A 27,718-nucleotide genomic window follows, 5' to 3' on the forward strand; every position below is an offset into this window, starting at 1 on the left:
TTCTTATCAGAATATCAAAATAAGCAATGTATTTGGAAAAATTTTTGAGGCATTCGAAAATTCCCCCTATGTCCATCTTACCCCTTAAATCTTTGAAGTTGTGAACCCATATAATTGTTCACGAAAGTATGATAAAACACCACCTAGTAAAGCAGCCAAATTTTATTTGATCATACTTTCACACAAATCTTAATCATAACACCAAAAGAACATCTGGGATAGCATGAAAGCTATCGTCATGGAATTTTACATTCGAATAAAAATATTTATACAAAAAAGCTTCAAGCAGAGCAGTCATCACATTGGAAGGACACAATGTGTTTTCCATAAATCCCGGCACAAATATCGTGAAGCCACTTTTGGCATTTCTGGCACTGAATCCATCCCTCGTCCTCTTCGTCGTCAAAAAAATTGCCGTTGCAGACAGCACAGAGGTTACTGTAACAATATCTTTCATGTCGCTCATTCTTACGTTTATTTTCTTTTTTTCTTCCTGGGAGCTGCAACTTTCTTAGACGAGCTAAATGACATCGTTTCTGCGAGTGCTGTAGTTTTCCTGAACGAGCTAGGTGGCGTTGTTTCTGCGAGTGCTGACAGTTCGGCTACATATTTCTCACTTGTTAACACTCTAATTCCTGCCTGAATGGCTTTCTTTGCCTCTTGGCTCTCTGAGTGGCTACTGGAAGAGGCAAATATATTCAAATGATAAACTGGTGCTATCAGGTCTCTGCTATTTTCTTGCCTCAAAGAATCACTGACTTTATCAGAAACTAACTGAACTCCTGGTGAAGTTCTACTTGAAAAAATCGTTAGAGAGCACAGAGCAGCATGGTTCACTTGTGACACTTTCTACCTCTGTCGTGGTGTTAACCTCATGAGATGGTACATCGTAGTCTCTATTTGTTATTTGCCTCTGTTTGATATTCTTTGGTATTTTCTCAACATTCTTTAGGATTTTCTGTTTTCCGTGCATCCAAAACTTGCATCTGGAAAAACATGATAGTACATAAGGGTAAGTTGGCCACCCCCCATAATTTCATAAGATTATTGAGATTATCCAAGAAGTGTTTTGACAAGTAAAAGCAATAACAAAATTAAAAAGAAGACTTTCTGGTATCTTATTCACAAAGAACGGGTTTGAACGGTCAAAAGTAAATATAAGCCCGAAAAACGCAAGAAATTTATTACCCCCTCATAACCCCCCCATTTTTACATGATCACATGCTGAAAGATATAGTTAGCTGCTAGATGGCACAAGTCGCTCATTTAGTTCTAAATCATTGTCAGTAAGTATAAACTTACCAACAAACGCGCGATTCAGAGTTCCTTCGCTGAAAATGAGCATATAGTGCCTCCAAGAAAAACGTGTCCTTACTAAATGCCCTTTTTTTCACCCTTCAAAAATCACAAGCCACGTGGAAAGCTACACCACTGACGAACTACGCCAAGCGCTGAACCGAAATGGCTAGAACGAATTCCCTCCTTAGCAACGAACTCGGCAATGGCATTTGTAGAACCAAGCCCCATAAGATGTCGCCAATAGGTCAATTTGAAAAAAAGTGTCCATCTAACCCCGTGTGTCTATCTTCCCCCGCCCTACTATAATCATCGGCGACGAGATGCTAAAGATAAATAAAGGAGTAAATCTGCAAGCAACCTAAATCTAGATTTAGAGTGGCAATATAAAATACTAAAAATTGAACAAAACAAGTTATGATTCAAACGGCTTGCGACAGATTAAAAACGCTTTTGTGAAAATGGAAACTAAAAATTTCTGGTGCCCCCGGCACACATTTTAATTGCGTAGCTTTCGTGGGCGCGATGTACCTCTTGATCAATTCTAAAACTACCGACGGGGCCAGTTGTATAAGATAATTAATGTGAGGTAAATTCAATCGATTTTTATGTAACTAAAATGAATTTTACTCGGTATTTTTTTATCGCAGGCGTAGGGATTTTTCTGATGGTAAAATCTTTAAAACAGAGCTAAGTCAGTGTTGCAGAAACAGATCAGATTTGTCGAATTCACGAAATCGCAAAACACGAATAAAAATAATCTGGCACTTTACCTCACATTTTAATGTCCTCGGAATGCGGTGGTATTTCAGAATTGTAATGCTTATATTTTGTCGAAGCAACCGCGGGTTAGGTTGAAAACAACAAGACAATTCAATGTGCCCGTATCAATGCATTTTAAATACATGCAGATGATAGATATGGTAGCCTATATAAAGTATATTCCGACAGTTTATCTCACATTTTTATATCCGCCGTGGTATTTCATAGCAGTGCATCCCAAACTTTTAAGCTCGCAACGCCTTCTAATGCATTAAAATTTCCGCGAACCTTGTTCACCTCAAAATGCTATGACGACAGCAAAGTTATATGAATCACGATGTTTGGCCACCAAAGGCATGGCCCTAATTCCGCATTCAAACAAAGAGCAACATATTTTATTATAAATTACTGATGTAAGTATCAATCAACGACTAACATACCGGTATCAATACTTCCACAGAACTTACTTGACTTGTAGAAACTTACGAATATTTGTACATGGAATGATCTTAAAATCTGCGTATGGAGGGACAGCGTATACTTCCTAGATATGATATGTTATAAATTTTTCTCTAAAGTTCTATGAGGATTGTTATTTTGCGTCATAGGTACAAAATCTTCATACAAAAAAATATTTAACCGTAAATTGAAAAAAAAAAAACGTTTCAAAATTTCATACAGTAATCGACCTTGTGACAAGGAATTGTGTTTATTATTATATATATTATTTTCACTCTAGCTAAGCCTAAATTTGTATTCTCAATGACAACCACAAGTTTTCAGAAAACAATGTCCGGTTGAGTGCCAACCATGAGCAACTTTCATCCGAACACGAGTAGCACTACAGAGCAGCATGGGGATCTCCCCAGCGGAAAATCCACTTTGATAAATTCTGTTCGTCAAGAATCTTATGCTTACCGCCACGGGACTTTGGTGATTTTTACTAAAAAAGTAGACCACTTACCCAAAAGGTCCATATAAACTGGAATGTCGTTTGATTGGTTGCCATGGTGGAATCGCTGATTAGCAACGTGTATCAGTGTATGGCCATCGTCAATCGAGTACTTCTATCTGTCAATTAAACAAACAAATATCGATATGTTCCCAAGAGAATGATATTTTGTTTGATACGTCTGTAAATAAAGCGCGGACGTCGAGCAAGACGGTTCACAAATCTGTATGTTCTCTGAGTTTTGACTCGATGCAATCTTCACAACATTATAAGGAGCGGCGGAGTCGGCGGTCCTCGGAAACCATTGTTTATGACGATGGAACAAACACATTTTTGTGGTAGGAATATAATATATAGCATTAACAATATAATAATATGAAATATATTAGTATTTTTAATTGGTAATTCATGCATTGAAATAGGCTCATTCAGGTTGTTATCTTTGTTCGTATCATTAATTAGTTCTTCTCTTTTTAATTAAAAAGCCAAAATAACTTGCTCAATTTTACTTTTATACTCTATATTTTAACTAGAACTTTTTAGATGAAATATATTCAATATTTGTGATGCGGTTTCCATGAGATGTACGTTATATATAATGTTATGAAATTTTTGTGTGGCATGCTAGTCTTAGATTCACTAGGAATATGAAGTTTGGAATATTAACCAGTTTTTACAGAACTATGTTATGCTAAATAGACCTGTATTTCAAGCAATTTCTGTTCTAGTTATTATGGAGTATTTTTCAGGGTCTTATTGTGTTTGGTACTGAGATCCTGGGTTCGTACCTGTCGAAACCTAGAAATTAAATTCAATGTTAAAGTTTTGGACTAGAAGATGTGACTATACCACTCTTGTGTTGAGAAAATTCTATTTGGAATTTAAATATAAATTCATTCATAAGACTTTAAAATATAATTGTATATTGTTTGTATTATATTTACTGATTTGAACTGTTATGATATATATTTTTTACACAGGCGGACACACACAGTTCTTTCTCTTCTAATTATTATCTCATTTTTAACTTATACTGTCATTACTGAAGAAGAATCACAAGATGTCGAATACAATGTTAAGAGGTAAAATTATAGAACTTTAGGATTTTTTTAAAAATATATTGTTTGGGAATTTATTTAAAGGTGAAACCATATGGGCTATACATAATCACAGGTGGCGGGATAGAATATTTTGAAGTTGTATAAAAATTAATGCTATAAATTTCTGTACTAGTATATTAATATAATTATTTAGAGGATTTCAGTTCTTTTCGGCATAGCATACAATATTTGTTTAAATTCATACTAATTATTTTAACACAATTCATTCCAATGCCATATTGCATCCATATACCGGCCCACACATTTTATTCAGGATGTAGTAAATGGAGTAGGCTGTGATGAACTGTAAATATACTGATCGTTGAATCTGAGTGACAGATTCTGTAGAGCTATGTTTCAAATATTGGGTGTTGATAATCATAGAGGTATAATATTAGACCAAACCAGTAAAAATACAGTAGATTGACTACCATCTTAAAGCAATATAGTCATGCCTGATTTTTGGTATAGTTTGGTCACCAGTTGGTTACCAATAATTATTACTTGATTTATTCTACCAGCTTTGTTATGCCACCATGTAATATCAAGTCATATTGGCAAACTTCATTTGACATTTTTAATAGTCGCAGGATTTCAAGGGTAATCACATAGATATGTCATGATTCTATAACACAGCAATTATCACCTCATATCGGTTTATTATTTATTATTGTGATCAATTGAATATGTGACCATGTAAAACAATAAGCTTATGTATTAATGATGATTTAATCAGATTACTTTAATCCCTGAAGCAAAAGCAACTTTGATGTTCACATAGCTATTGCAACAATCAGTATTCATATGAATTTATATCTCTTTTACTTTTTATAATTGACAAGTGAAAAGATATGTTGAATTTTTTTTGTATTCAGAATCTCACTAGAGCTTGTAGGCCAAGGTTTATTTTCTTAATCCATTTTTAGCAAATTTCAGAATCAACTTATACACCCTACCATATATAGCATATTTCTGAGTTATGGGAAGTGGTTTTCCCAGATGTGAATGCTTTAACCTTATGTGATTAATTTGGTTGCAGAGGAATTTGTGCTGGAGTTTTTATGTTTCTTGCTATCGGTGTAACACAAGTGAAGGATGGACCATTCAAAAGACCTCATCCTATATTATGGAGATTTGTATTCTGTGCGAGCATACTTTATGAAATAGGAATATTGTTCATGTTATTTCAGGTAAAAAGTGCAAATAACAATTTCAAAAATAATCCTGAATAGGAATACAATACTGTTACATTACATCCAGGTGAAAATTCTAAAAACATTTAGTTTGTGCCCATTTAAGACTGAACATTTACCAATATTATATGTGCAATATAGGATGTCGTATTCAGGCATTGAGCTTCATTAGATTGTCTGTCATATTATTCAATACAATATTAGGAAATTTACTCTGAAATCTGAGAGATTTTGTGTTTCTTTTCAACAGAAAATATTCCTTCGATAGCTTGCTATATTTTTGTTAGACATATGCTTATAAGTGAGCTATTGTGAAATTTCACCACTTATTTAAACCATTGTTAATAAAATACAATATAAATTTTGCTTTGAAGTGGTTTTGAAAAAGAGTATTATATTGTATTTATCTGCTAGTTAGTTTAAAACATTTTGTTTATTTAGGCCATTCATTACGATATATTTTGTGTTTAATTATTATATTTTACAATAAATCTGTGTAATTCATGTGAATATTCAAAATAGTTACATATATTATAATATTATCACTTAAATTTACCCCTATGGGATATAGTATTATTCTTTAGTGGGTTTTGAACTACTTATATTTAGTGTTTATCATCGGTATTCGCCTTGAATTAACATGTGTATTCCATTCCGTTCCAAGCAATAATCCTTTCTTTAAAATCTTTCATGTTTGCCATTTTTGCATTGTATATGTCAACAATGGAATGAACATAAGGAATGGTGCAGTAATTAATCTTTTAAAAGATAATAGATGAATCTAAAATTAAATTTGGGCGCGACTGTGAAAATTATGGAGCTAATATAACTGTTGTGACTTGTGGTGAATGTTGCATCATTTTTTATTGTAGTGATGTTTCAAATATAACATGGCAAAATCATGCATTCACGTACACACCTGCCTGTTAACTTTCAATGGAAGTCATAACTTTCAGCAAAAAAAATTCATAAACCCTTCCCATCTATAGTTATGTATGATACACATAAAAGGGAATATTCCAATTTGACCGAATGAGCAATCGTAAAATGTCATGCAGCCTGTATGAAATTACTGGTATTTATGTCGTTTGCTTGATACAGTAATAACTTGTTTGAAATAGCTCTTTTTCTTTCTGTAATATACCAAAGTGTCCCATTTTGGCATCTGTCGTAAACACAACAGTAACGTTACACTGCAGATAAATTATTAACAGACAAATCGTTACGTCCCGGTTCCCACGTGCGCTACAGTTTTGTTTATTGAGATGTTAAATTTTAACATAAGATATATTTCTAATTGCCAAGATTGTATCTTTACTAGGAATATCCATATTTTATTACATCAATATTCTACGCTTTCATTTTGCATTTGATTTTGATTAGTCCAATGAATTTATTTTGGAACCAAATCGGATGTATGCAAAATTTGATGTAAATCTAAAGGTCACTGAGAAATGTCAAATTATACATTGAAAAAGTGATTTTGATTATCTTAACTTTAGAATCTATCACAATTTCAATAAATTTTTTGGCATCTGTAATTTCAACCACAATTTAAAGACTATCCTGTGATACAATACAAGTATTGTATGCTTTTATTTTAATATGTAGTGTATAGCACCAAAGTCCACATTTAGTCTATTTTTTGCAGTATTTCATAATCTTAAAAGTAGGAAGGTTTCTGGTAGAAGAGATCCTGTCACAATATGAGCTACAGGCAAATTTATTATCATTGTTTACTCATTAATATTTATTTTAATTCAGTCTGTGGACCATGCACGATCTTTCCTAACATATATTGATCCTGATTTGAACAAACCTCTTGATTTTCGAGCTTACGGCGGCAACTGTACAATATGGGATGCAGAGAATGAGCGTGATCCATTGCACAATGTTATGGTACAAAATTTTTCAATATTTGACTCTATTTTTATTGATAGCAACTTTCATATTTTTATTAGAAGAAGATAAGTTACAGAATTTCTCCTATGAAATATTTTTAAATACTTTTCTTTTTATCATGCTATTAATGTAATGATATCTTCTATTTGGAATATGTATTTTTATGAAAATTGTATGAATGTAAATTATTCACTGGTATTCTTACTAGATAATAAATTTGAACATCATTGTGTGTGTGACAGGGCAGTTGTAAAATTTCCTTGAGATGTGAGGCTTTTGTAACTATGTCAATTTAACAGCCATGTCACATCTCACAAATTGAAAAAAGGGTTATTTGGCAAGTATGCTTGTTTAAAAACGTGTTCGGAAGTTTTTCCAAAGGAAGCGAAACAATGATACATTATTTTATTGATGTTTGAAATTTCAATAAAAAAACAAAATAGTATCTAGATCAGTGGTTCTCAAACTAGGGTTTGAGAGCCGCATGCGGCTCTCAACAACCTTTCCTGCGGCTCTTGTGGATGCTTTAAAAATTAACTACTTTCAAAAAAAGTTTTCATTGAAAACTAATCATTGACTTGAAATTAAAATGCGGAAGTCTACTAGTTAGTCGAATGGATTCCCCCGTGTTCATTTGCATAGCGTTGAGTAATCTACAAGATGCAATAGTGACGCAACAGTAGCGTTTTCGCGGCCACTCGGACACTTTTCGCTTGGAAATATTTTAGACATGACTGTAATCATTGACTTGCTTTCGTGGATTTTCAGTTTTTGTCGCATTTCCGAATATTATGTATAAATCAAATAACTCAATGAATATTTTAATTTATAGAGCTTTTTAATTTTGTTCCAGTAATCGAAAATAGTCCCGAAATATCTGGCGATCATCTCAAGCAGCTACTGCACCTTGCATCCTTCATGATTTCGACCCGCTTTGACAAACTTATTAGAAATCAAAGCCAAATTAAATGGCTGTTAGTCTAGGGTGAGCAAAATCGAATCTTTTTTCGAATCGAATAATTTGAATATTTTTAACGAATACCGAAAAGTCTGAAAATATATATATTTTTATACATAACAGGTATCCAGAACGTCGGAGGTCGATACTTCATTTGGAAATACATAGAAACATTGGAAAGTCAGCAATAAAGCGTTTTTTTATTGCTAATGGTTAATTTCATCATAATCGCTCATTGTCTTTGTCAACGCGATCGTTTCGGCGGCGATATCCTAAAGTTGGTATTCTATATTCCCGCCCTTTCCGTTTTTTTGCAAGAATGAGGGGTCGCCGGATATCAAAGTTTTATATTTCTAGTATACCCTTGCGTTAACATCAGCGACAGCTGTTGAGTACATTAAGGGCTGATTTCAAAACCAAAATAATTTAATTCTGAGTTTTATCCTCTGCCTTGGATTTGATCTTTCTTATCACCGCTTGTAAATTAACCGTGCCTGTTTAAAGTGAACGGTGACCGAGATTTTTATTAGATAGAGATATTTATTAAAATGATAATTGAGTTTCTCACGCTTTTTTTATAGTGTTCGTGTTATTTTAGTATTAGATAGATAAACCTAGCAAATTTACGATTGCGTGAATCCTGAATGTTGATTTAAAATAGCAAATAAATAAATTGGCATTTTTAGGCCTTTGTGCTTAATAGAAGGTCAGACGCTAATTAAGACTAATTCCTTCAAGTTTTAACGTTTTTTACAACAAAACAACACCCCGATGGTAAATATAACTAAAATACTAACTAAGTAATGCTCAATTTTCTTTACGGAATTTGCAAACTCAGCACTTTACTCAATGATCTTGAATATGTCATCCCTTAAGGCTTAATTAAATATTACTGCCCAAATGCTTCAAAATTCAACAATTGTAATCATTTTCGATGATAATAGACGCAACAATTCGTGAACGAGTCAGTGTGCATTGTTACAACAAAATTCTTTACGTTCTACTCTTGGCTAAACGGCCATGCATGGTTGAGTAAAGTGTTTACATATTCGAAACATTACTTAGCCAAGGATGGGAGGGAGGGATCACTAAAGAGCCAATACAAAGTGCTTTGAATGAAGTAGGACATGACATTTCATATCTGGTTACAACTTAATGAGTGTTTTTCATACAAGTAACTCATACCAGCCTTTGGAAAAACTTTTGATCATTTTTAAATCCATGCTACTTATATAACTAGAGTTTTCTAACCACCTAAAATCGCCTTTTTCACAATGAAACGCCGAAAAGTCATTTTAACATTTAATTTTAATCAACTTTATGTTCGGTAATGCAAGAAATGACTAATGACATGTCACCAAGCAATCAGAGTTTAAAATCTGAGAAATTTATTTTAAATACCTATTCTGGTTTGACGATTCTAAATTTACGGAACGGTCGGTCCAGTTTTTTTTCGAATATTTTGCCCAGCCCTAGTTTTTACGTGTGTTGTTGTTACGATGACTTTGTATTTTAATTACGCGCTTAAGGTTTGTTGCTATTTTACCTTGCGTTGTTTGTGTGCGGCTCTTAATAACTTTAAGGTTTGAAATGCGGCTCTGGGACTAAAAAAGTTTGAGAACCACTGATCTAGATAGATCTAGTACCGTATTTACTCGAAATTACGCCTATATCGCGAATAGGCCGACTCCCTTAAAATGGCGATTTTATAAAAATTCGCGAATAAGCCGGTCGGTCCTTCGAATCGTTACACGCAGGACGCCTTAAGAAAAACGTAGAAAGAGAACAAAATTACTGTAACGCAAACATTTCTCACGTTTATCGTTTCAGCATGTTAGCGACGGTCGTAGGTGGATTATTATACGTAACTCTTACTTTATGTTAAATAAAGTCTATATTGCTTTTCAGTGCGTCGTGATCGTGTCGGAAGTTTAAAATAGAGTTCCTGAATCAGCATAAAACAATTTCCTTTGATCGCCACAACGGCGATTAATTCCGTTCCTTGTCCGTTTCAAGGAAAGAAATAACGCTGTATTAACACATTCTTATAAATCGCTACGAATCTTAACACGCCAGACGCCTTAAGAAAGGCGCAGAAAGAAAACAAAATTGCTGTAACACAAATATTTCTCACGTTTATCATTTCTGTTTGTTAGCGACGGCCGTAGATTCTTACTCGTAACTCTTACTTGTAAATTCATGTTAATAAAGACTATTGCTTTTCATGCGTCGTGATTTGTATTAATGGAAGGGTTTGTTGTCAAGAGTTTAAGAGAGTCCCTGAGTCAGCATAAAACAATTTCCTTTGATCGTCCACAACGCGGTTAATTTCGATAAGACCTTATCACAGCCCCTTAACGGATAACATATCGTAAAGGTGATTAAAAGTCGCGCGCCGTTAATTGCCTATGAAAAGACAATCACACCTGCACAAGCGAACGAAAACAAACCAATCACAGACTGTACAAGCGTCATCAGCTGTATGATAAGACAATCCACCTTCACACGCGATTGTGTGTGTGCGTGCACTCTTTTTATCGTGAGAACTTGGTATGGTTTGAAGCTTTTGGAATTACCGGCAAGTCAGCATAATATCATCTCGTTGCGTGATCAAACTCTGATGCGCGAATGAGCTGATTTTTTGGTGCAATCTGAGTTATGCGCGAATAAGACGGTCCCTTAGTTTGGCAACTTTTTTTTTTGAGTTTTAAACTCGGCCTATTCGCGAACATATACGGTATATATAATGCAAAAGCTGAAAAAATTCCAAATGCTAGCTTTGCATTGACTGAACTTACCGTACATTGTGTAAAAATATTTATGCAATATTCAGTTTTTAGAACCCTGCCATGCACCATATGTTGCAAATTTTTTGTATTTGTATTCATTGTTCTATTACAGCATATCATACCAAATTAAATTTCTTAAGTAACACCATTTTCTATATTACCGCCTACCGGTATATTATATCTGGGCTTTAGACCCTTATGGGGAATTGACTTACTTAGCAGAGATGTATTCAAAATGACCCAATTTGCCACTAAATGCCATTTATTTTAACACTTATTTATATATACAAAATTCATAAATTTTCTAATGAAAATAAAGAACATTTATTTAATGCTCGAACTCTGTTTGTGTATTTGTCCCCAAAATTTCCAGTTATCTAAGGCGCTTAACACAAAACTTATGTTCTCACTAGAATATGTTCCATATGACCTGTGTTTTGTTTTTTTGAGTCACCCTGTAATATTCATCCGTTCGGATCTTTAGAAATTTTCTTATCCAGGCTTGCTCATGATCAGCCTTATATTCATGCCCTTTGTATTCATATTGAAACAAATATATAATATGTTTTTTAAAAAGGTGTAAAACACTATAACACACCTACTTATTGGAAAAGCAACCTTCAGTCTTCTTTGTATTTCTTCTTGTACAGGATAAAATGGATGGATTTGTAGCTGCTCATTTCATTGGTTGGTTTCTAAAGGCATTGATATTTCGCAACATTTGGATGACAACAGTTCTCAGTGCTGTGTTTGAATTACTCGAGTACACACTTGAACATCAACTCCCAAACTTTTCCGAATGTTGGTGGGATCACGTAAGCTTATTACTGAAATTGTTTATTTTCAATTCCAACCTTATTTTCATGATAAGACATTTCATATTTATCCTGATGAAGAGGAAAGTCGATAAGGTGGCCAATACCTAATGTGATTGGTGAACAACTGCCTCCCATCTGCTTAGCATGAGGCGCCAAATTTTGAGCCACTACATAACAATTCCATTACATTTAAACAAATATTGCAAAATTGCTTAGCTGAATGCTCACACTGCAGAAAGGCGAATCCTTTGGTCTTATATTTTGTGCGATCTTTATAGTGCTGTAAGTTATATTTAAATTGTAGCTTCGTTGAGACGTTGATGATCCTTCATGTTTAATTGAGTATGATTCTCCAGTCAACTGCACTTAAATCAATTTGTATTAGAAGCTGTCACTTGTAATAGTTTTCTTCATTTCCTTGTTATCAGTGGATTTTAGACTTCATTGTCTGCAATGGTCTTGGCATATACTTCGGACTGAAGTGTCTCAAATATCTCTCAGTGAAGGAATATAAATGGCAGGGTCTGTGGCATATTCCATCTTACAGGTAAACAGTAGATATTTCATATAATTTCTTATATAAGAAATTTTTAAAATCATAATTCTCATCTCTTCAATCATGGTTACCATCTAACTAAAGCCAAAAATAAGCACGGGTGTCAGAAGGTTATTTTGGGGGAGTATTTATCACTGGCAAAATAAAATGAGAAAGAAATCATATCCATTTCTCTTCTGCACTCCAAAGTTTTTTTTATCAGAAGTCGCTTCAAACAAGGTTGCATAACATAATGCATAACATAAACACACACTTTTAAATATTGGCTTTACTGAGAATCAAAAAAGATTGTTCGATGAGTTACGTGGTTCAATCATTGGACGAAATGATTGCTGGTAATTTGCAATATGGAATGCCCACTCACTCTCGGAAGCCGCTACCTTGCAGTCCTTGTAGTTGGGAAAGTTCTGCTTGTAAAAAAGATTTCCCGTGAACGTGCCAATGCCATGTGTCTTGACTGACGAACGATTCCACTTTAACTTCTGCAGTATAGTATGATAAATTTCATTCGCCACAATAGCGGTGGCAACAGAATGTCCAATTTTTTTTCAATTCCAAGCGAGTGATTTGGGCTTGGATGAAAGTATAAATTAGATATTTACCGTAGGTAATCTAACACTTATGGATTGAGACTATTTATTTTTCGCTGTTTAGATAATACATGGATACTTGGTTAGGTTTTTTAAAATAGTTTCACCACTTACATCTAAAAATGAAGCAGGCCTCAGATCTGAATTGTATGATTTAAATAAATGATTAAACTTCTACTCCAGATACATTTACATAATCAAATTGAATGAAACATACAAATTTTACAAAAATACAAATTTTTGTGACGGTTTCATGAATGCGCCCACAGTGCCGAGCTTATTGACAGCAGTGGATCTTTTCTATGCCTGTGTAGAGTTAGTTATCTGTATATTCAATACTCATTCGTTTTTGTGTATGACCTTATTACCGATTAGTCGATAGCGAACTATGTTGAAGACTTTAGTCTATCGCAGTCGAGAGAAAGTTGGCCACCTGTGGTTTAGATTAATATTGCTGGCACAATAGCAGCAGTGAGCATAGCACTTGTCGCTTAACCGTTCGACTTTGTTTGACGTTAGCAAATTCTTTTTCATAATCATAACGGAACTCGTGCTTACGGTTACTCATTGTCTAAATTACGGGTTATCCCTTAAAAACCCAGCAGCAGCTGTTGTAACTGTGTCACAGTTTGCTCGGAAATACCCGCGAAACCTACTGTTAACAAAAAAAAGTTCGCGCTGAGAGTGAAGAAGACCGAGACACGAGGTAGCAGTGGATTGTGGATAATTGATACATCACAATAATAACACAGAGAGGCGTGATTACGTGTTACATATACGGTAATGATAAAATTCGTCCCTCGTTTCCACGGAAGCTTTTTATATGCGAGACATGAACGAGTCGTCCATGTTTCTAGGACAAAATAAGCACACAACTCAAAAATAAGCAGTTTTCTTAAAAATATGCACATCATTACTTAATAAGACGCATGCCAGAAAATAAGCACAAATGTTAGAAATAAGCACGATATGGTAACCCTGCCTATTTAATCAAATGGGATATATAGGATTGTCCCCATTAGATTGAAAATGAGATATGAGCTTTGTGTCCTTATACTTTAATAAATTACATCATCCAAGCAATAAGATCAATAACAAAGAATTCTGAGAGATGGACAAAACCCAAATATAGTTTAATACACCATTTTAATAAGTAGTTCATACATCAATCATTACATAAACTAAACATAAATCGGGGGTCATTTTAAGAAAGCAATTTCATCATGTTGGGTACCAGTACCTCTCATTTTTCGAACAAGCAAAGCGTATAGCCAATAGCGCAAACCAAAGGAAATTAAAAACCAGAAGGATATGAATTGTCTCTGATTTGGGCGAATTCGAAAAGATTTCGTGTTTTCATAACTTGCTCAAAATTTTAGCCCATATTTCAGATGCCCATCTATATAATATGCACTGTTATGCTTTTCATTAAACATGGACAATTTCAAGTTATCCAAGGGTCCCATTGAAATTAACAAGACAACCTTGGCTTCACTTCTGCTCAGGTAATAAGAGCCAAAGTAGATACAACACCTCTGCTTGTAAACCAATATAAATTGACTGAGTAGGCCTGGATCACTAATCGAAATATTTTTAAAGAGACAGCGACGAATTTAATATAATGGCAACTGGTATGTATCATACAGTGTTTTAGTCTTCAGTCTTGACATCCATATACTCGGATCCATATTAACCGTTTGTAATCAACCAAGGTGAAATTAATCTCACATATTTCCATTTTTATTTTATATTTTTCTTATAGAGGAAAAGTTAGAAGAGTAGTTGGACAATTCAGTCCTTATAGTTGGGTGAAATTTCAATGGAAACCAACAGAGAATCTTTTTAGATGGTTATTGGTGTCTTTCCAAATGTTAATGGTAAGATTCTTTCAAAATATACATCTGACAGCAATCAATATTACATGCATAAGATTTGGTTCAAAATACGCTAAAGACAGTTTTTTGTTCATGCTTTCTTTACATCATATCATAATTCGGATACTTAGTTAGGAGTACAATGCTAGACCCAGAAAATACTGATCAAAAAGTGGACTCGAAAGCTTACTGCTCGTAGGCACAGATGGCCAAAACGGAATCATGTATTCTGAATATATTCTTAAATAAGATATGGAGTATATTCTGAATTGAATCACATTCACTGTTTATTCAAATTTTGAAATTCAGGTTGCAGATGAACAGTGAAATTGAATGCAGGCCTTTTTGGCAATGCTGTGACCTGTGTGGCTTTGTTTGCTCTGAATAATAATTTTTGTAAATGGAACTAGTTTGAATTATATCTAATATCAAGAAATTGAATTAACAAATACAGTGATGAGTGATACCTCGATTGTCGAATGACTCTATACAATTCGGTAGTCGACCATATAACTTACAACTTTATTGCTATTGCAGATTCTTCTTGCCGAATTAAACACATTTTACCTCAAGTTTGTGCTGTGGATGCCGCCAGATCACCCATTTGTATTAACCAGACTTGTGTTTTTCTGGTTGTGGGGAGGTGTTGCAGTTCGTGAGATGTATGATTACATGGGAGGGTATGCATTCTATTCACATATTCTTCATAATCACTATAAGGAGTGGTATGTCCATATTATGCATTTTCTATACTCCCTGCATTATTATAATGTCTAATCGCCTGATGAGAACAGAACAGGCCTAAGTCACAATTTTGAGTTTTGAGAAAAACGCCAAAAACAATTTGGAATTTTTTATTTTTGAATTTCTAGATATTCACACTTAGTAAAGACCTGAGCTCTGGTTATTTTAATGTGGATGTGAATATCTTTGTAATCAATATTTTTTGGCACTTCAGCTTCAATTCCTTCCTGCTTTTTTAACCCCATAATGGACTTTGGCCCATTCTGTTCTCAACAACTTCTGAGTTTTTTTGTATGGAATGCAAGGTAAAACAAGGTGACTTAGGCCTAAGTTGCACTGAAGAAATTTTTAGGGATGTAAGTTTTGGACATTTCATTTCTGATGTTCATGCCCATCATATTAGAACTTGGGACTATCTTTTTTCAGTATTTTGGGGTTTTGAGCCATGCTCTACAAGGTGGTGGTCTTGAAATTCTAAATTTCATAATATTAAAAATTTTAGCTGAACTTAGGCCCATTCTGTTCTTAACTTCTACAGTCCTAAGTCCAGCTAAAATTTTTATTATTGAGAAATTCAGGATTTCAAGACCACCACCTTGTAGAGCATGGCTCAAAACCCCAAAATATTGAAAAAAGTGAATATTGCAAAAATGTGACTTAGGTCCCTTCTGTTCTCATCCGGCAATATGCTGTAAAGTTGCAGAAAATGAAATACACTTAAATCCTCAATGCAAGTATGCGATGCTAATAAAACAAAACACAACTCTTGAGCGAAGGCGGGAAATACATCATCAACTTTTTCACATTGAAAACAGCATGAAAATATTCAGGAAATGAAAAATAACAAGTGGTATTGCAATAAGTATTGTTATCCACAGTAGCCATCCATATGTACTCGAAACTTGACAAAAAAGTAATCCAAAATTGGCTAATTCAGATAGATATGTGTATGAGCGGAAAACCTGGTCCATATTTGTCTCGACTTTCCTTTCAGGTAAATTGAACCACTATCATATTATATTGCATATTTTGAAGTCTTCAATACTATATTCACAGATACCAATTCAGATTCGCTAAGACTTTTTTTTAAGCAAAATTCATGATAAACCTTCTTGATATCTCAAATACAGAGTTGCTCATCAATTCGGTCAACAAGCATGGATGGTTGTAATGATTATCGCAACAGAGTTCCTCATGGTTGTTAAGTTTGGATGGAACACTATCACACTGCCATTCCCAGGATATATCAAAGCCTTCTGGGGAGGTGCTTTTTTACTATACATCGCATGGACAATATGGAAATTTCAGATGAAGTGAGTTTCGTCTCAGGGTGAACTATTTGTTTCTTATGTTGAATTAGAAACATAAAATTTTTCATGGACATTTACTCAAAGCAAAGTTATATGGATGACCATTGAATTGCCAAGAGCTACTGAAACTATAGAGATCCAATGCAGTGGTTCCCCACCTTTTTTCGCGACGCCAATTTTTGTAAAATCAAAGACTTCAGATACTTTTGACACCACAACGAGAAAACGGTGAACATTGACCTGAAATTTGAATATATTTGAATGCTTTTCTGATGATACTCACAGAACAGAAAAACGGGGAACCCTGAGAATGTTTATTACCACATTGCATTATATGAAAACCACTGTATAAAAATCTATGATATCGGAATATTACCGGAACCCAAAGTTTGTGGTAAAATGTAGATAGCAATAGTAATTTTGCTTCTACCTATGCAAAAATTTAAAATCTTACTCTATTTATCCCATCAGTTTTTTTTTTTAATTTCGAGTCCAGAATATTAAAATATTACAGATTTGCTCCATTATTAATTCAAAAGTGAGATAGAGCATGGAAGTTAAAATAGAAAAAAATGTGGTGGTTTTTATTATGCTTCAACTTATTGTTGTTCTGTTTCTTGACTGCAAGAAACGTCTCAAAATTATATATGAAATACAACACACTTCCTATTTTTGCTTTCTATAATGAGATGTTTATTTACCATTGTTAGCTTTTCTTGAAAAAAAAAAAAAACAGTTCACTGGTCCTAGCCTAAAGATAAACATGTTCAACAGGCAGTTTACTTCTTAGCGTGTTTCCCTGAAATTCAGACAGGATTTAGATTTATATAACACTATGTTTTTTTGGAAGAGGTCTTTTGTGTTCATACATTAAAAATAAAATTACATTGTAGAAAAGCACGAGATTTTTTAATAAACATTATATGAAAACCGACATACATTGTTTTTATTTGTATTTCCTATAAAAAAATCGCTACTCCCGAAGTATGCGCACCAAGATGTCGCATAACCTGAACCCTCACCTGGTACACAACCTGAGTTGAGGTTGTGCGCCACTGGTGCGCATACTTCAGGAGGTCCAAAAAATCAAGTGACAAATATCATAATTGTGATATCACACAATCTTGAATAGTGGTGTGATCTCCACCTTACCTCAGGTTATTGAACCTTTCCTCTCCCACACATTTTAAATTTATTTTAAGGGTTAGGGTTTATTTAAAATCATTTTTAAAATTGAAATTAGATCTTATTTTCAGGCCAGGTCTTATTTTCGAGGAAACACTGTAGTTTTGCGATGATTAGCCATTGTTGTGTTCTGTGTTATGTCATAAAAATTAAATGGGTCGCCATAAGCTGTGGTAATAAATAGTGGGTCCTCTAAAACTCTAAAAAGGAACCACGTTCTAAAGCATAGAATTTTACACCCCACAATTAATAATTTATTGACGAGATCAGGCAACGGAAATATCATGTTTCTTCATATTCAATTTTGCAACCCTACCACCGGACAGTGCATCCCTCCTTTTTCTCCTATACTCAGTCCATCTCTCCAAAGATAAACCAGAATATTTTATACAAAATTACCTATTTGTATATAAGTGACATCAACTGATAAAGCAGTTCATATATTTTTAACAGGTTTCCGAGGTTTAAAGCAATGGTCAAAGAAACTACTTCAAAGGCCATTGTAGACTGTGATGCAGGAGAATCCACCAGCAATGAGGAAGTGGGCTTTGACTCAACAAGTTTATTAGATAACAACAGAAAGGCAAAACATGTTCGACGAAGAGATATTCACTCCAATGGAACACATCATGCAATTCAAGATTGAATCGACATCTTTTTTTACACCTTTTGTATTCATTTGGTCCACCATATCTTGACAAACTTTGCCCATCATTGAAAAATTACTAAACTTTTGGATCATACGCTATCCACCAACTCTGAGAGAGAAATAGATAGATTCAGAATGTAATTTGCTAATTACCTCAAGTATTTGCTGCATAATAAATGCTATGCAATGAGTTTCTGGTTTTTGACTCCTAACCCTTGCAAATATGTCTATATTCTGAATCATTATGGTACAATGACTTGATTAAAGACTAGCGCGTCACACTTAATTGTCTAGATGCTCTTACTTAGTTTTGTCCTCTCGTCAGCAGAATTCATATGAGAACCTCTGTCATTTGGAACTCACTTCTCAGATCCTTGTATACTACTATTAGAAACAAATACCCGAGAAATTAAGAGGTTTGATAACCTGGGTATTCATATGTACAAAGATAAGTCATAGTCAAGTTTTATTATTTATCAAGTAAAAAAAAGCATAAATAAATCATAGTAGGATGCCGAGTGACAACCAAATCTATTCAAAAGATCAGGAATTCTAGATGTCAAAGTACGGTACCGTCGTTATCTGTGAGTGTATGGCTTGGCAGCTGACCACTCAATCTCCAAATCTGATAAATTCAACAACTATTCCATAACTCAGTGTTTCTCAAACTGTGTGCCGCTGAGCTTTTTGGAATTTTAGATATCGAGCCATTTGTATTACACATAGTCATGCAGACAACGGACAAGCTTGGGAGACTCGTTGGGCCCGCACTATCCATTTAGATAATTTGTATTGCATTTGCCTTGTTGATGTAGTGAGAGGGGTCGTTAAAATGGTATTGGATCGTTATAATGTATTTGTGGACTTCCAAAATGTTGACGACTTGCTCGCTTAGTTAGGCTACCTGCTTACAAATCCTATTCATTTGTCAGTGTGGAGGCCATCGAAATAATCGTGCTATTTGAATCTTCATGGCTTTGTTTCTTGTAATTGACAACGAAATGTGGTTACGGTTGGCAGCAACGAAACTTTGTTTTAAATCTTAAATCTTAGTTTTCCCCAAAACAGGCACACGCACTGTATTAACATTTGCAGAATGAATTGGTTTAAAGCAATTTTTTACAAGTGTGCCGCAAATTTTTTTTTATTTGCTGAGTGTGCCGCGAGCAAAAAAAGTTTGAGAATCACTGCCATAACTTGTGGATCTCTATGCTAACAAGCCTGGAAAGTCACTGCTTTTAAAAGCCTAATGAATTGCAGTAGAAAACATGAAGTTCAGACTGATTTATTTACTGAAGCATTGAGTAGTACGCTCATGCTAATATTTTCCCAAATAATAAATAAAAAGGGAAATTACTTATAACAATAAACATTTGACATCACAAAATACAACACATTGAAAAAAATAAAAATTAAGAGAATACTTGTCTAAGGTACTATCACCCAGGGCCTGGTATAGATGCTTTACAAGCACTTTGAACAATCTATGATGCTCGGCCTTCCAGCGTCAATCAAATTTGATAAGGTAGTGAACACCATTCATATCAAGACACAATGCTTAAGCATTTTTTTTGTGGCATCCCAGTCCAGAGCGTTCTTCCATTTATTGATAATCATGTATAGTACGGAGGCTTCTTTACATTGATACCATATTCTGAAAGTGCTGGTGCAAGATCGTCCAAAGTCAACACATATCTTTAAAAAGAAGACATATTAAATTTGTGTAGATGGTAAACCGACTATCCGTATAAAACTTACTTTTTCTCTTTTGCTTTACTAGATCTTGACTGTTGAGATGATCCCTTTAGCTTGCTAGTCTGAAGAGCATCGTTGATTATATCAGACATGAATTTTTGAGCAGCCAGTGCTAGGATTCGAACTCTATAATGTGAAAATTACAACGTTAAAATACGAAACAGGAGCATCATATTTAAAACCTGCATACACATTTACCGATAAATAATACTTACATTCTTCCGTCCGTAGTATCAACACCAGATTTGCTCAAATAGTGTGCAGCAACGGAGTCTGGAATCTGTTCAATCAGAGTAATATCTTTGAATGTAACTTGATTCACAGATTTGTAAACTTAAACACCAATACGTATAATGATTGATAGGTATATTTTTTACAGATTATTTGAGCCGTTAGATGTGTGGACTACTACTATTTTTTGCAATACTTCCATGCTTCCAAAAACAAATAACTAATCCCATACCTGACATGGAATGGTAACCAGACAAGACTGCAAGAGGCAGTGGTTCGCCATATGATTAAGCCGTCTTATCGACTTTTCTCTCCCCATGGATAAATATGTAAATCCCATCCTTCCCCACACAAATTTGCCTAAGGCAAGGTATTGGACCCCAAACTAAAAATGAAAAATATACTGCATAGACGAAAATTAAAACTATTTACTGGAATAGCAAAAGTCAAAATTTATAATCGTTTTGATATTATATTATCACTGTATCACAAAGATATTGGTACTTAAATTATTCATTATAGTACAAAAAATTCAGAGTTGTTGAATAATTCCCAGTACAGCAGTATTTACTGACTTCAGTCAGGATTTATAAAAACAACATGTTAAGTCTGTAAGTTACAACTTCCTGAACTTACAGTGGGTGTGAACTCTTCAATCTGAGAAAGGAAATCTGACATTTCTTCGGAGGTTAATTGTTCAGATTCATCAATGTCCTGCTCAACTCTACTATGTGAATCTCTGTTAACGCCATTCATTTTCAATCAGAGACCTGTAAACGTCCGAGCCAGGTAAAAGAAAGGGTACAGGTATGGTACTTCTCTGTAGAACTACCGGTACGGTACCACTTCATGGCAGCTCCTGCCTCGAACGAACCGCGGCGTCTCTTGCCATGGTTTTATGGCGCTATTCAGTATTCACAAAGTCATGTACCAGATATTAGTTTATCATGCGGAATTATATCTATTTAAACCTGTAACCCAACCTCAAATACATCAAAACTGTATTCATAGGAAAAATGCTCCAACCTAGTTTTCTGAGATTAAATCGAATTTTTGTAAGTATTTATTGACAGACCAACTTTTCTAATAGTCATCTTCAATGTGAACCTTAATCTCATCAGCAAATAGGTTGGGAGTTGACCTCGATTGACCATTCCGACCATGGTCGTATCGCTCCCTCCCGTCAGTACCAAAATGACTATAAAGAGACTATTATAGTTGCTTTGGTCAATACCAAAGCAATTTTATTTGTGTTACGTATTTTTTTTCGTATTGGTGACTGTTTTGTTTTTTGGTTGACAAAATAATAAATATCTCTCTCTCTCCCTTGTGCAGGCCCCAACAGCCGGCAATTTATGCAGTTTTGAAAATTGTGGCATAACTTTTTTTTTAATAAACACATAGATTCTCGATCTTAATCTAATTTTTGTTGCAAAGATAGGATACACAGACAAAGTGAAGCCACGACCTAGTGGCGCCATACGCGCAGTGGCGTGACATAGCGAGAGGCGATAACGCTTTTTAATAACAGTTCCCTGTCTTTATTTAGCCATAATTGTACCAGTACAGTTTAATGAAAACCTAGCTACTACCGGTATTGACGAAGTACATGGGGTAGACAGGAAATTATGTGATGTTGTAGAATTATCTAGTATATATGTACGCATTTTGTAAATATTGTAAAGCTCAATACTGGCAATATGTTAACCTGAAGAAAAATCTGTAGACATTTCAATAGATCCAGAGATCGGATACCGTACCGTAGATTCCAAGTGATTCAGTAATCTTGTATAGAACTTACCGTATTCGTTTTATTGGTCGGTATAATTCAAACAATGGCTAGTGGTTTTCAATTCCTCCAGTTCATCCCAGGATACCATATTGTTCTATTACTTTAATTTACTTTGAAAAATCCATGACATGGTAAAATGGCTTCTCTTTAACACTTATTATACCCTATCACACTGTCCTTTTATACCATTATAAACTTCTGGCTGAATTGCAACCATAATAAGTTTTGTGGAAATGCTTTTAATTAATTTTTTTTTTGAAACTGCATTGCTTTTGCAGTTTTGGCTGAATCCAGAATTGGAAAAACCTTAGAAGAGTGAGTAATTTGATACATAACATAATCACATTTCACAATAACTTGTAGGGTCACATTTTTGCCAGAACAGTCATAGACCACTTATAACACTATCACCCTTGAGTGGTGCATACCATATATGTGCACACTCTTTAAACTTGACCATTCCCCCGATTTATAGTATGTGGTATCATCACTCAGTGGTGTTGTACTTACATCCAAATTCTTTTATTACTATATTTACATGCAGTGTGTTTCATGTTGTGTTTCTATTTATAGATGTTGTTTTGTCTTACAAACTCCTTTGTACAAACAGTTTTGTATTCTCCATCCTTATCTCTGTTATTACACCCACTCACCCTCCTTGCACAACTGTCTGTATAAGGACCATATTATACGTATTTGATTTACCATATTATAATTTATACCTATCAAATGGGGTGTATGCCGCACATTTGTGTTTTGGGCCAGTATGGTCCAGCATACATCCCGTCTTCAGTATTTATAATTACTAATTCTTTTATATTGCTTTTACGAGACTAATTAAGATACATACAGAAGTAATTTAAATTGGATATCTCAGTTACACTACTGTCAAGGATGGTACCGGTATTCTTATCCAGATATTGATTTAGGTAAGAATCAAAGTTTAAGCTCTTCGGCCTCCAGTCATATGAATCATTTTGGTTTACTTTTTATATCGCTAAGATTTTCCATAAAAACTGTCCTATGTCTGTATATTTATCCAATCTTGCTTCAACATGTGATCTTAATATGTCTAATGTAAGTAAAAGTGCTAGAATCAAATCTTCTATTTATTTTCAGATATCTAAAGAGTGTGTTTGTTGAACTAATATTATAATAATGAAGTTTGGTGAGAATTTACAAGCTCATTTGACTCCTGAATGGAGGAGTCAATACATAGATTATGAATTTCTGAAAACTTTACTCTATGACTGTAGAGAAGAAAGTCCTGATGCTGAAATCACAGAAGAAGCAACAGTACAGCGATACTATGCACGATTCGAAGAAAAATTCTTTGCTATTTGTGACAAGGAATTAACTAAAGTTAATACATTTTATGCTGAGAAGCTGGCTGAATCAACCAGAAAGTTTGCAACACTTCAAAGCGAACTCCAAGCACAAAAAGCATCCCTTTTGAAAAAGGGGCCTGTGCGACAAAGAAGAAAAAGTGAATTTCTAATACCCACAAGAAAAAATGTCCAAGTCAAAACTGTGAAAGATCTCAAATTGGCTTTTTCTGAATTCTATTTGAGTCTTATCCTCCTACAAAATTACCAAGAATTAAACTTCACTGGTTTTCGTAAAATTCTCAAAAAGCATGATAAAATGCTTGAAACTGATAAAGGGTGCAAATGGCGTCAAAAATATGTGGAAACAGCCCCTTTTTATACAGATACACATAACTCACAATTAATTTTAAAAACAGAGACAAAATACATAAATGATTTGGAGGGAGGGGATCGTTCCAAGGCAATGAAAAGATTACGTGTGCCACCACTGAGTGAGTTTGAAATGTATCCAAGATGGACGGTCTTTCGAGTAGGCCTCTTCTTAGGTATATTGTGCATGATATTTGTTGTGGGAATAATATCTGCAATAATATTGGAAGTAAAAGTGGATCCATGGCTGGCATTGGACCTTTATCGGCCTGGATTAGTACTCTTCTTGTTTTTATTCTTCATTGGGATTAACACATGGGGATGGCGATCTGCTGGAGTGAATCACGTGCTTATATTTGAAATAGATCCTCGAAATCATTTGTCACATTACCATTTGTTTGAGCTAGCTGCATTAGCAGGGATTCTTTGGGCCATCAGTGGTATATTTTTGATATTTGGCAATTTAGAACCTCTCTCGGATCATTTTCCTGTTTATCTCAATCCTGGATTATTGTACGCGACTTATTTAATCTTTCTACTGAATCCCTTACCTATTCTGTACCATAAGGCCAGGTTTTGGCTTTTATGTCGAATGTGGCGACTGTTTGCTTGTGGGTTTTATCACGTTGAATTTGCTGATTTCTGGCTGGCAGATCAATTGAACAGTCTTGTCTCATTATATATTGACTTTGAATTCGTTGTATGCTTCTATGGCTTTGATGGAAATATATGGGATGGATGGAGAGGCGAAAAAAATTTAAGAACATGTGCTTCATATTCATATGGTCTACGTGCAGTTCTTGCATGCTACCCAGCATGGATACGTTTTATTCAATGCCTCAGACGTTTTTATGACAGCAGAAAATGGTTCCCTCATTTTGTAAATGCTGGCAAGTACTCAACAGTTTTTTTCAAAGTGCTATTCAATGCATTGTTCGTGTTGCATTTTGACCATACAGGTGAACTAAACAGTGTATATTTTTATTTGTGGTTAGCTAGCTTGTTTATAAGCAGCTGTTATACGCTAGCTTGGGACATAAAAATGGACTGGGGATTTTTAGACAAAAATGCTGGTGAAAATAAATGGCTACGTGAAGAGATTGTTTATTCCTATAAAGCGTATTACTATTTTGCTATTGTTGAAGATTTTATTTTAAGATTTTCTTGGGTAATAAGTGTTGCAATCACCCATACTTTAAAATCAACTGTTTCTAATGGGATATTAAAAACTGTTTTTGTTATATTGGAAGTTTTTCGACGTTTTATTTGGAATTTTTTTCGACTTGAGAACGAACATTTAAATAACTGTGGTGAGTTTCGAGCAGTTCGGGATATTTCAGTTGCACCACTACGAGAAGATGATCTTGCGACATTAATGCGTATGATGGATGACGAAAATGGTGTGGAGGATTATAGAAGAAGAGTGCGGGAAGGTGGTTCTGGGGGGAAATCACTAGGATCAAATTTATCTCGCAAAGTAGGATCATCTATTCGTCATAATGCTTCTTCTGGTGTTATGTTGTATGTCGGCAGTGGGGGCTCTGACGAGGAAGGAACAAGTACAAGTGCTATTTGATTGAAATATTATTCTCTTATCGATCATTTTTTGTCATCTAATAGGTAAACTTTATATAATGGTGCTAATCATAGTGCTGTATTATTTATGTTTGAAACCTTGCCAGATTGAGAATACATCTGAAAAAATACATCTTTATGTAGTAAATATTGTGAATTACCGTATAAAGTCATCGAGATAATCAAAACGGTGAAAATTGGATGTCATGGCTAAAATTTGGAAACCAAAAAATGTCAGACAATTTTGTGATACATCTGTTTCCATAGTTTAGTAGTAATGATTTTGCTTCTCATTTGCATTGATTCATTGTGAGAGTCTTTCAGTCACTAATTTTTATTCTTCTAAGCAAACCATCCAAAGTTCCAAAATATTTAAGAACATGAAATCCAAGATTTTACTGTTGCTATAACCAAATATTGTACAGTAAGAGTGTAAGACAAAAATTCACCACGCTTGAATTATGAAACATTCTTTTCTACCATCTTATTTGTATTTTGAATGTATTTGTCAATTCCGTATTTGTTTTTTTTTTTATGGTATTTCATGGACACTGTTGGAAGCTATTTGCAAATTCGATACCTGTGCATATATATTTTATTCATGAGGGGACTCTCACCTGAAATTGAATTAATTGAGAAAAGGGCACTTGCTTAGAGTAATAAATTCACTATTCTTACATGACCTACTGTTCAGACTTGTATTGCAGCCTTATGGATTTACTATAATATCAGTCATTATGTGAAACCTATGTTTTATTATTATTAAGAATGGCAAGAGTTTGAATTGAAGTAAACATGGAATATGATGGAATGATAGTTGTTCTGAAACTGTATAATATTAATAATGAATACTTGAGCGTTGAGCCAAAAAATGTTGTTTTCCATATTTAAAATAAAAAGCCTCACTTGGAAAAAATTTGTTGTATACCTTTCAATTGCTTGGAATTGTTACTTGTGTTGTTGCCTTGTAAATTTGTTTTATTGTTTTATAACCTATTGCTATACTGCCTACAGCTATGACTTTCTGTGCTGTGAAATAAACACAAACAATGTGATGCCTTTATTATTTATAGCCATTAAATTCAATATCATTTTTGTGTTTCCTTGAATTACTAAGATTGTGGGCCCATTCCTGTTGTACCTATTTGCTGAGCATTGGCTGGATGTCAATAAATGAATCCCCAATAATTACTTTTCAATTTCAATGAATAAGCACTTTTATTCATCCTATTGTTCATTTCCCTGTATGCGTCATGCACATGCACCTATTTTTAATAATTTATGTTAAATTTCTCTATAGTTTTCTAAATATAGCATGGAGGGTTAATCAAGTATGGTTCATAGGTCAGTAACACATTAGTTGGCAAGAGGAATGTGCCGAAGCTTCATTCAAATTACCTACCCCATAATAGCCCAAGTGGGCTACCAAGTATCATTATAACTTTCTTTGATTATGGGTTCAGTGTAAAACAAAATACTTTGAACGAATTGAACATTAGAAATACCTGAAAAAGGATTTTTTCAATGATTCAGATAATCGAAATTATGATTTCTGTAACCAATTTCACTGTGGCGTCATGGTTTTTCTTTTGAGTAAAATTAACATGTTTTTTGCAAAGTGTGTTTACGTTATTTAATATCATTGTTGGCCACACTTCTAAAATACCAAACTCTTCAAATATAGATATCCCAACATCCCTAGTTATACGTCTCAGTGGAACTGTTATTTGCTTTTCATATATGTGGTAAGATATTTTTTCATCTGTGAGATATTGATTTTTAGATTGTGTTTCGAAAGCATGAGTTTATCAATATTCAGTGTTACTTTTCACAAAACTAAATGAGTGGTAAAATGTATTAACTTTTACCCTATTGCCGTTATTTTTTATTTCATTTTTCTTGTCTGTAGCATGAAATGATATTATTATTAAAATTATTTTTATATTGTTTATATTTGTTCTCTTACATCCGTTGTTGTTAACAGCTTTAA

The 27,718-nt window shown here is 34.2% G+C and overlaps 3 protein-coding genes and 1 long non-coding RNA gene across 4 annotated transcripts; 3 read left to right on the forward strand and 1 right to left on the reverse strand.

Moving 5' to 3' along the window:
* Positions 1 to 2,923: 2,923 nt before the first annotated feature.
* LOC120342387 (phosphatidylserine synthase 2-like) lies at positions 2,924 to 18,869 on the forward strand. The gene is made up of 10 exons (XM_039411196.2): positions 2,924 to 3,348; positions 3,991 to 4,092; positions 5,150 to 5,300; positions 7,068 to 7,202; positions 11,603 to 11,767; positions 12,199 to 12,317; positions 14,679 to 14,793; positions 15,328 to 15,470; positions 16,665 to 16,847; positions 18,483 to 18,869. The coding sequence occupies exons 1-10, from the start codon at positions 3,260 to 3,262 to the stop codon at positions 18,673 to 18,675; spliced, it is 1,395 nt and encodes a 464-aa protein (XP_039267130.2). The 5' UTR covers positions 2,924 to 3,259; the 3' UTR covers positions 18,676 to 18,869.
* On the forward strand, positions 7,214 to 10,253 carry LOC144420879 (uncharacterized). The gene is made up of 2 exons (XR_013474785.1): positions 7,214 to 8,190; positions 8,287 to 10,253. It is a non-coding gene; the product is annotated as an uncharacterized LOC144420879 (long non-coding RNA).
* A 1,078-nt stretch (positions 18,870 to 19,947) lies between the features above and the next one.
* Positions 19,948 to 21,550, reverse strand: LOC120342389 (transcription initiation factor TFIID subunit 10-like). Its single transcript, XM_039411199.2, has 4 exons — positions 21,301 to 21,550; positions 20,649 to 20,713; positions 20,437 to 20,559; positions 19,948 to 20,373 (listed from the first exon to the last, which is right to left on the reverse strand). Exons 1-4 carry the CDS (start codon positions 21,418 to 21,420, stop codon positions 20,292 to 20,294), a joined length of 390 nt encoding a protein of 129 aa, XP_039267133.1. The 5' UTR covers positions 21,421 to 21,550; the 3' UTR covers positions 19,948 to 20,291.
* Positions 21,551 to 23,269: 1,719 nt separating this feature from the next.
* LOC120342386 (xenotropic and polytropic retrovirus receptor 1 homolog) lies at positions 23,270 to 27,712 on the forward strand. The gene is made up of 2 exons (XM_039411195.2): positions 23,270 to 23,385; positions 23,576 to 27,712. Exon 2 carries the CDS (start codon positions 23,615 to 23,617, stop codon positions 25,727 to 25,729), a length of 2,115 nt encoding a protein of 704 aa, XP_039267129.2. The 5' UTR covers positions 23,270 to 23,385; positions 23,576 to 23,614; the 3' UTR covers positions 25,730 to 27,712.
* Positions 27,713 to 27,718: the final 6 nt, after the last annotated feature.

This window comes from Styela clava, chromosome 3, assembly GCF_964204865.1.
Source record: "Styela clava chromosome 3, kaStyClav1.hap1.2, whole genome shotgun sequence".
In the NCBI taxonomy this organism is placed as follows: Eukaryota; Metazoa; Chordata; class Ascidiacea; order Stolidobranchia; family Styelidae; genus Styela; species Styela clava.

Coding starts and splice junctions, on each gene's coding strand:
- LOC120342387 (XM_039411196.2), top strand. CDS start 3,260: ATGCAATCTTCACAACATTATAAGGAGCGGCGGAGTCGGCGGTCCTCG. Junction 4,093..5,149: donor GTCGAATACAATGTTAAGAG/GTAAAATTATAG, acceptor ATTTGGTTGCAG/AGGAATTTGTGCTGGAGTTT. Junction 11,768..12,198: donor CCGAATGTTGGTGGGATCAC/GTAAGCTTATTA, acceptor CCTTGTTATCAG/TGGATTTTAGACTTCATTGT.
- LOC120342386 (XM_039411195.2), top strand. CDS start 23,615: ATGAAGTTTGGTGAGAATTTACAAGCTCATTTGACTCCTGAATGGAGG.
- LOC120342389 (XM_039411199.2), bottom strand. CDS start 21,420: ATGAATGGCGTTAACAGAGATTCACATAGTAGAGTTGAGCAGGACATT. Junction 20,714..21,300: donor TTGAAGAGTTCACACCCACT/GTAAGTTCAGGA, acceptor CTGATTGAACAG/ATTCCAGACTCCGTTGCTGC. Junction 20,560..20,648: donor GATACTACGGACGGAAGAAT/GTAAGTATTATT, acceptor TTCACATTATAG/AGTTCGAATCCTAGCACTGG.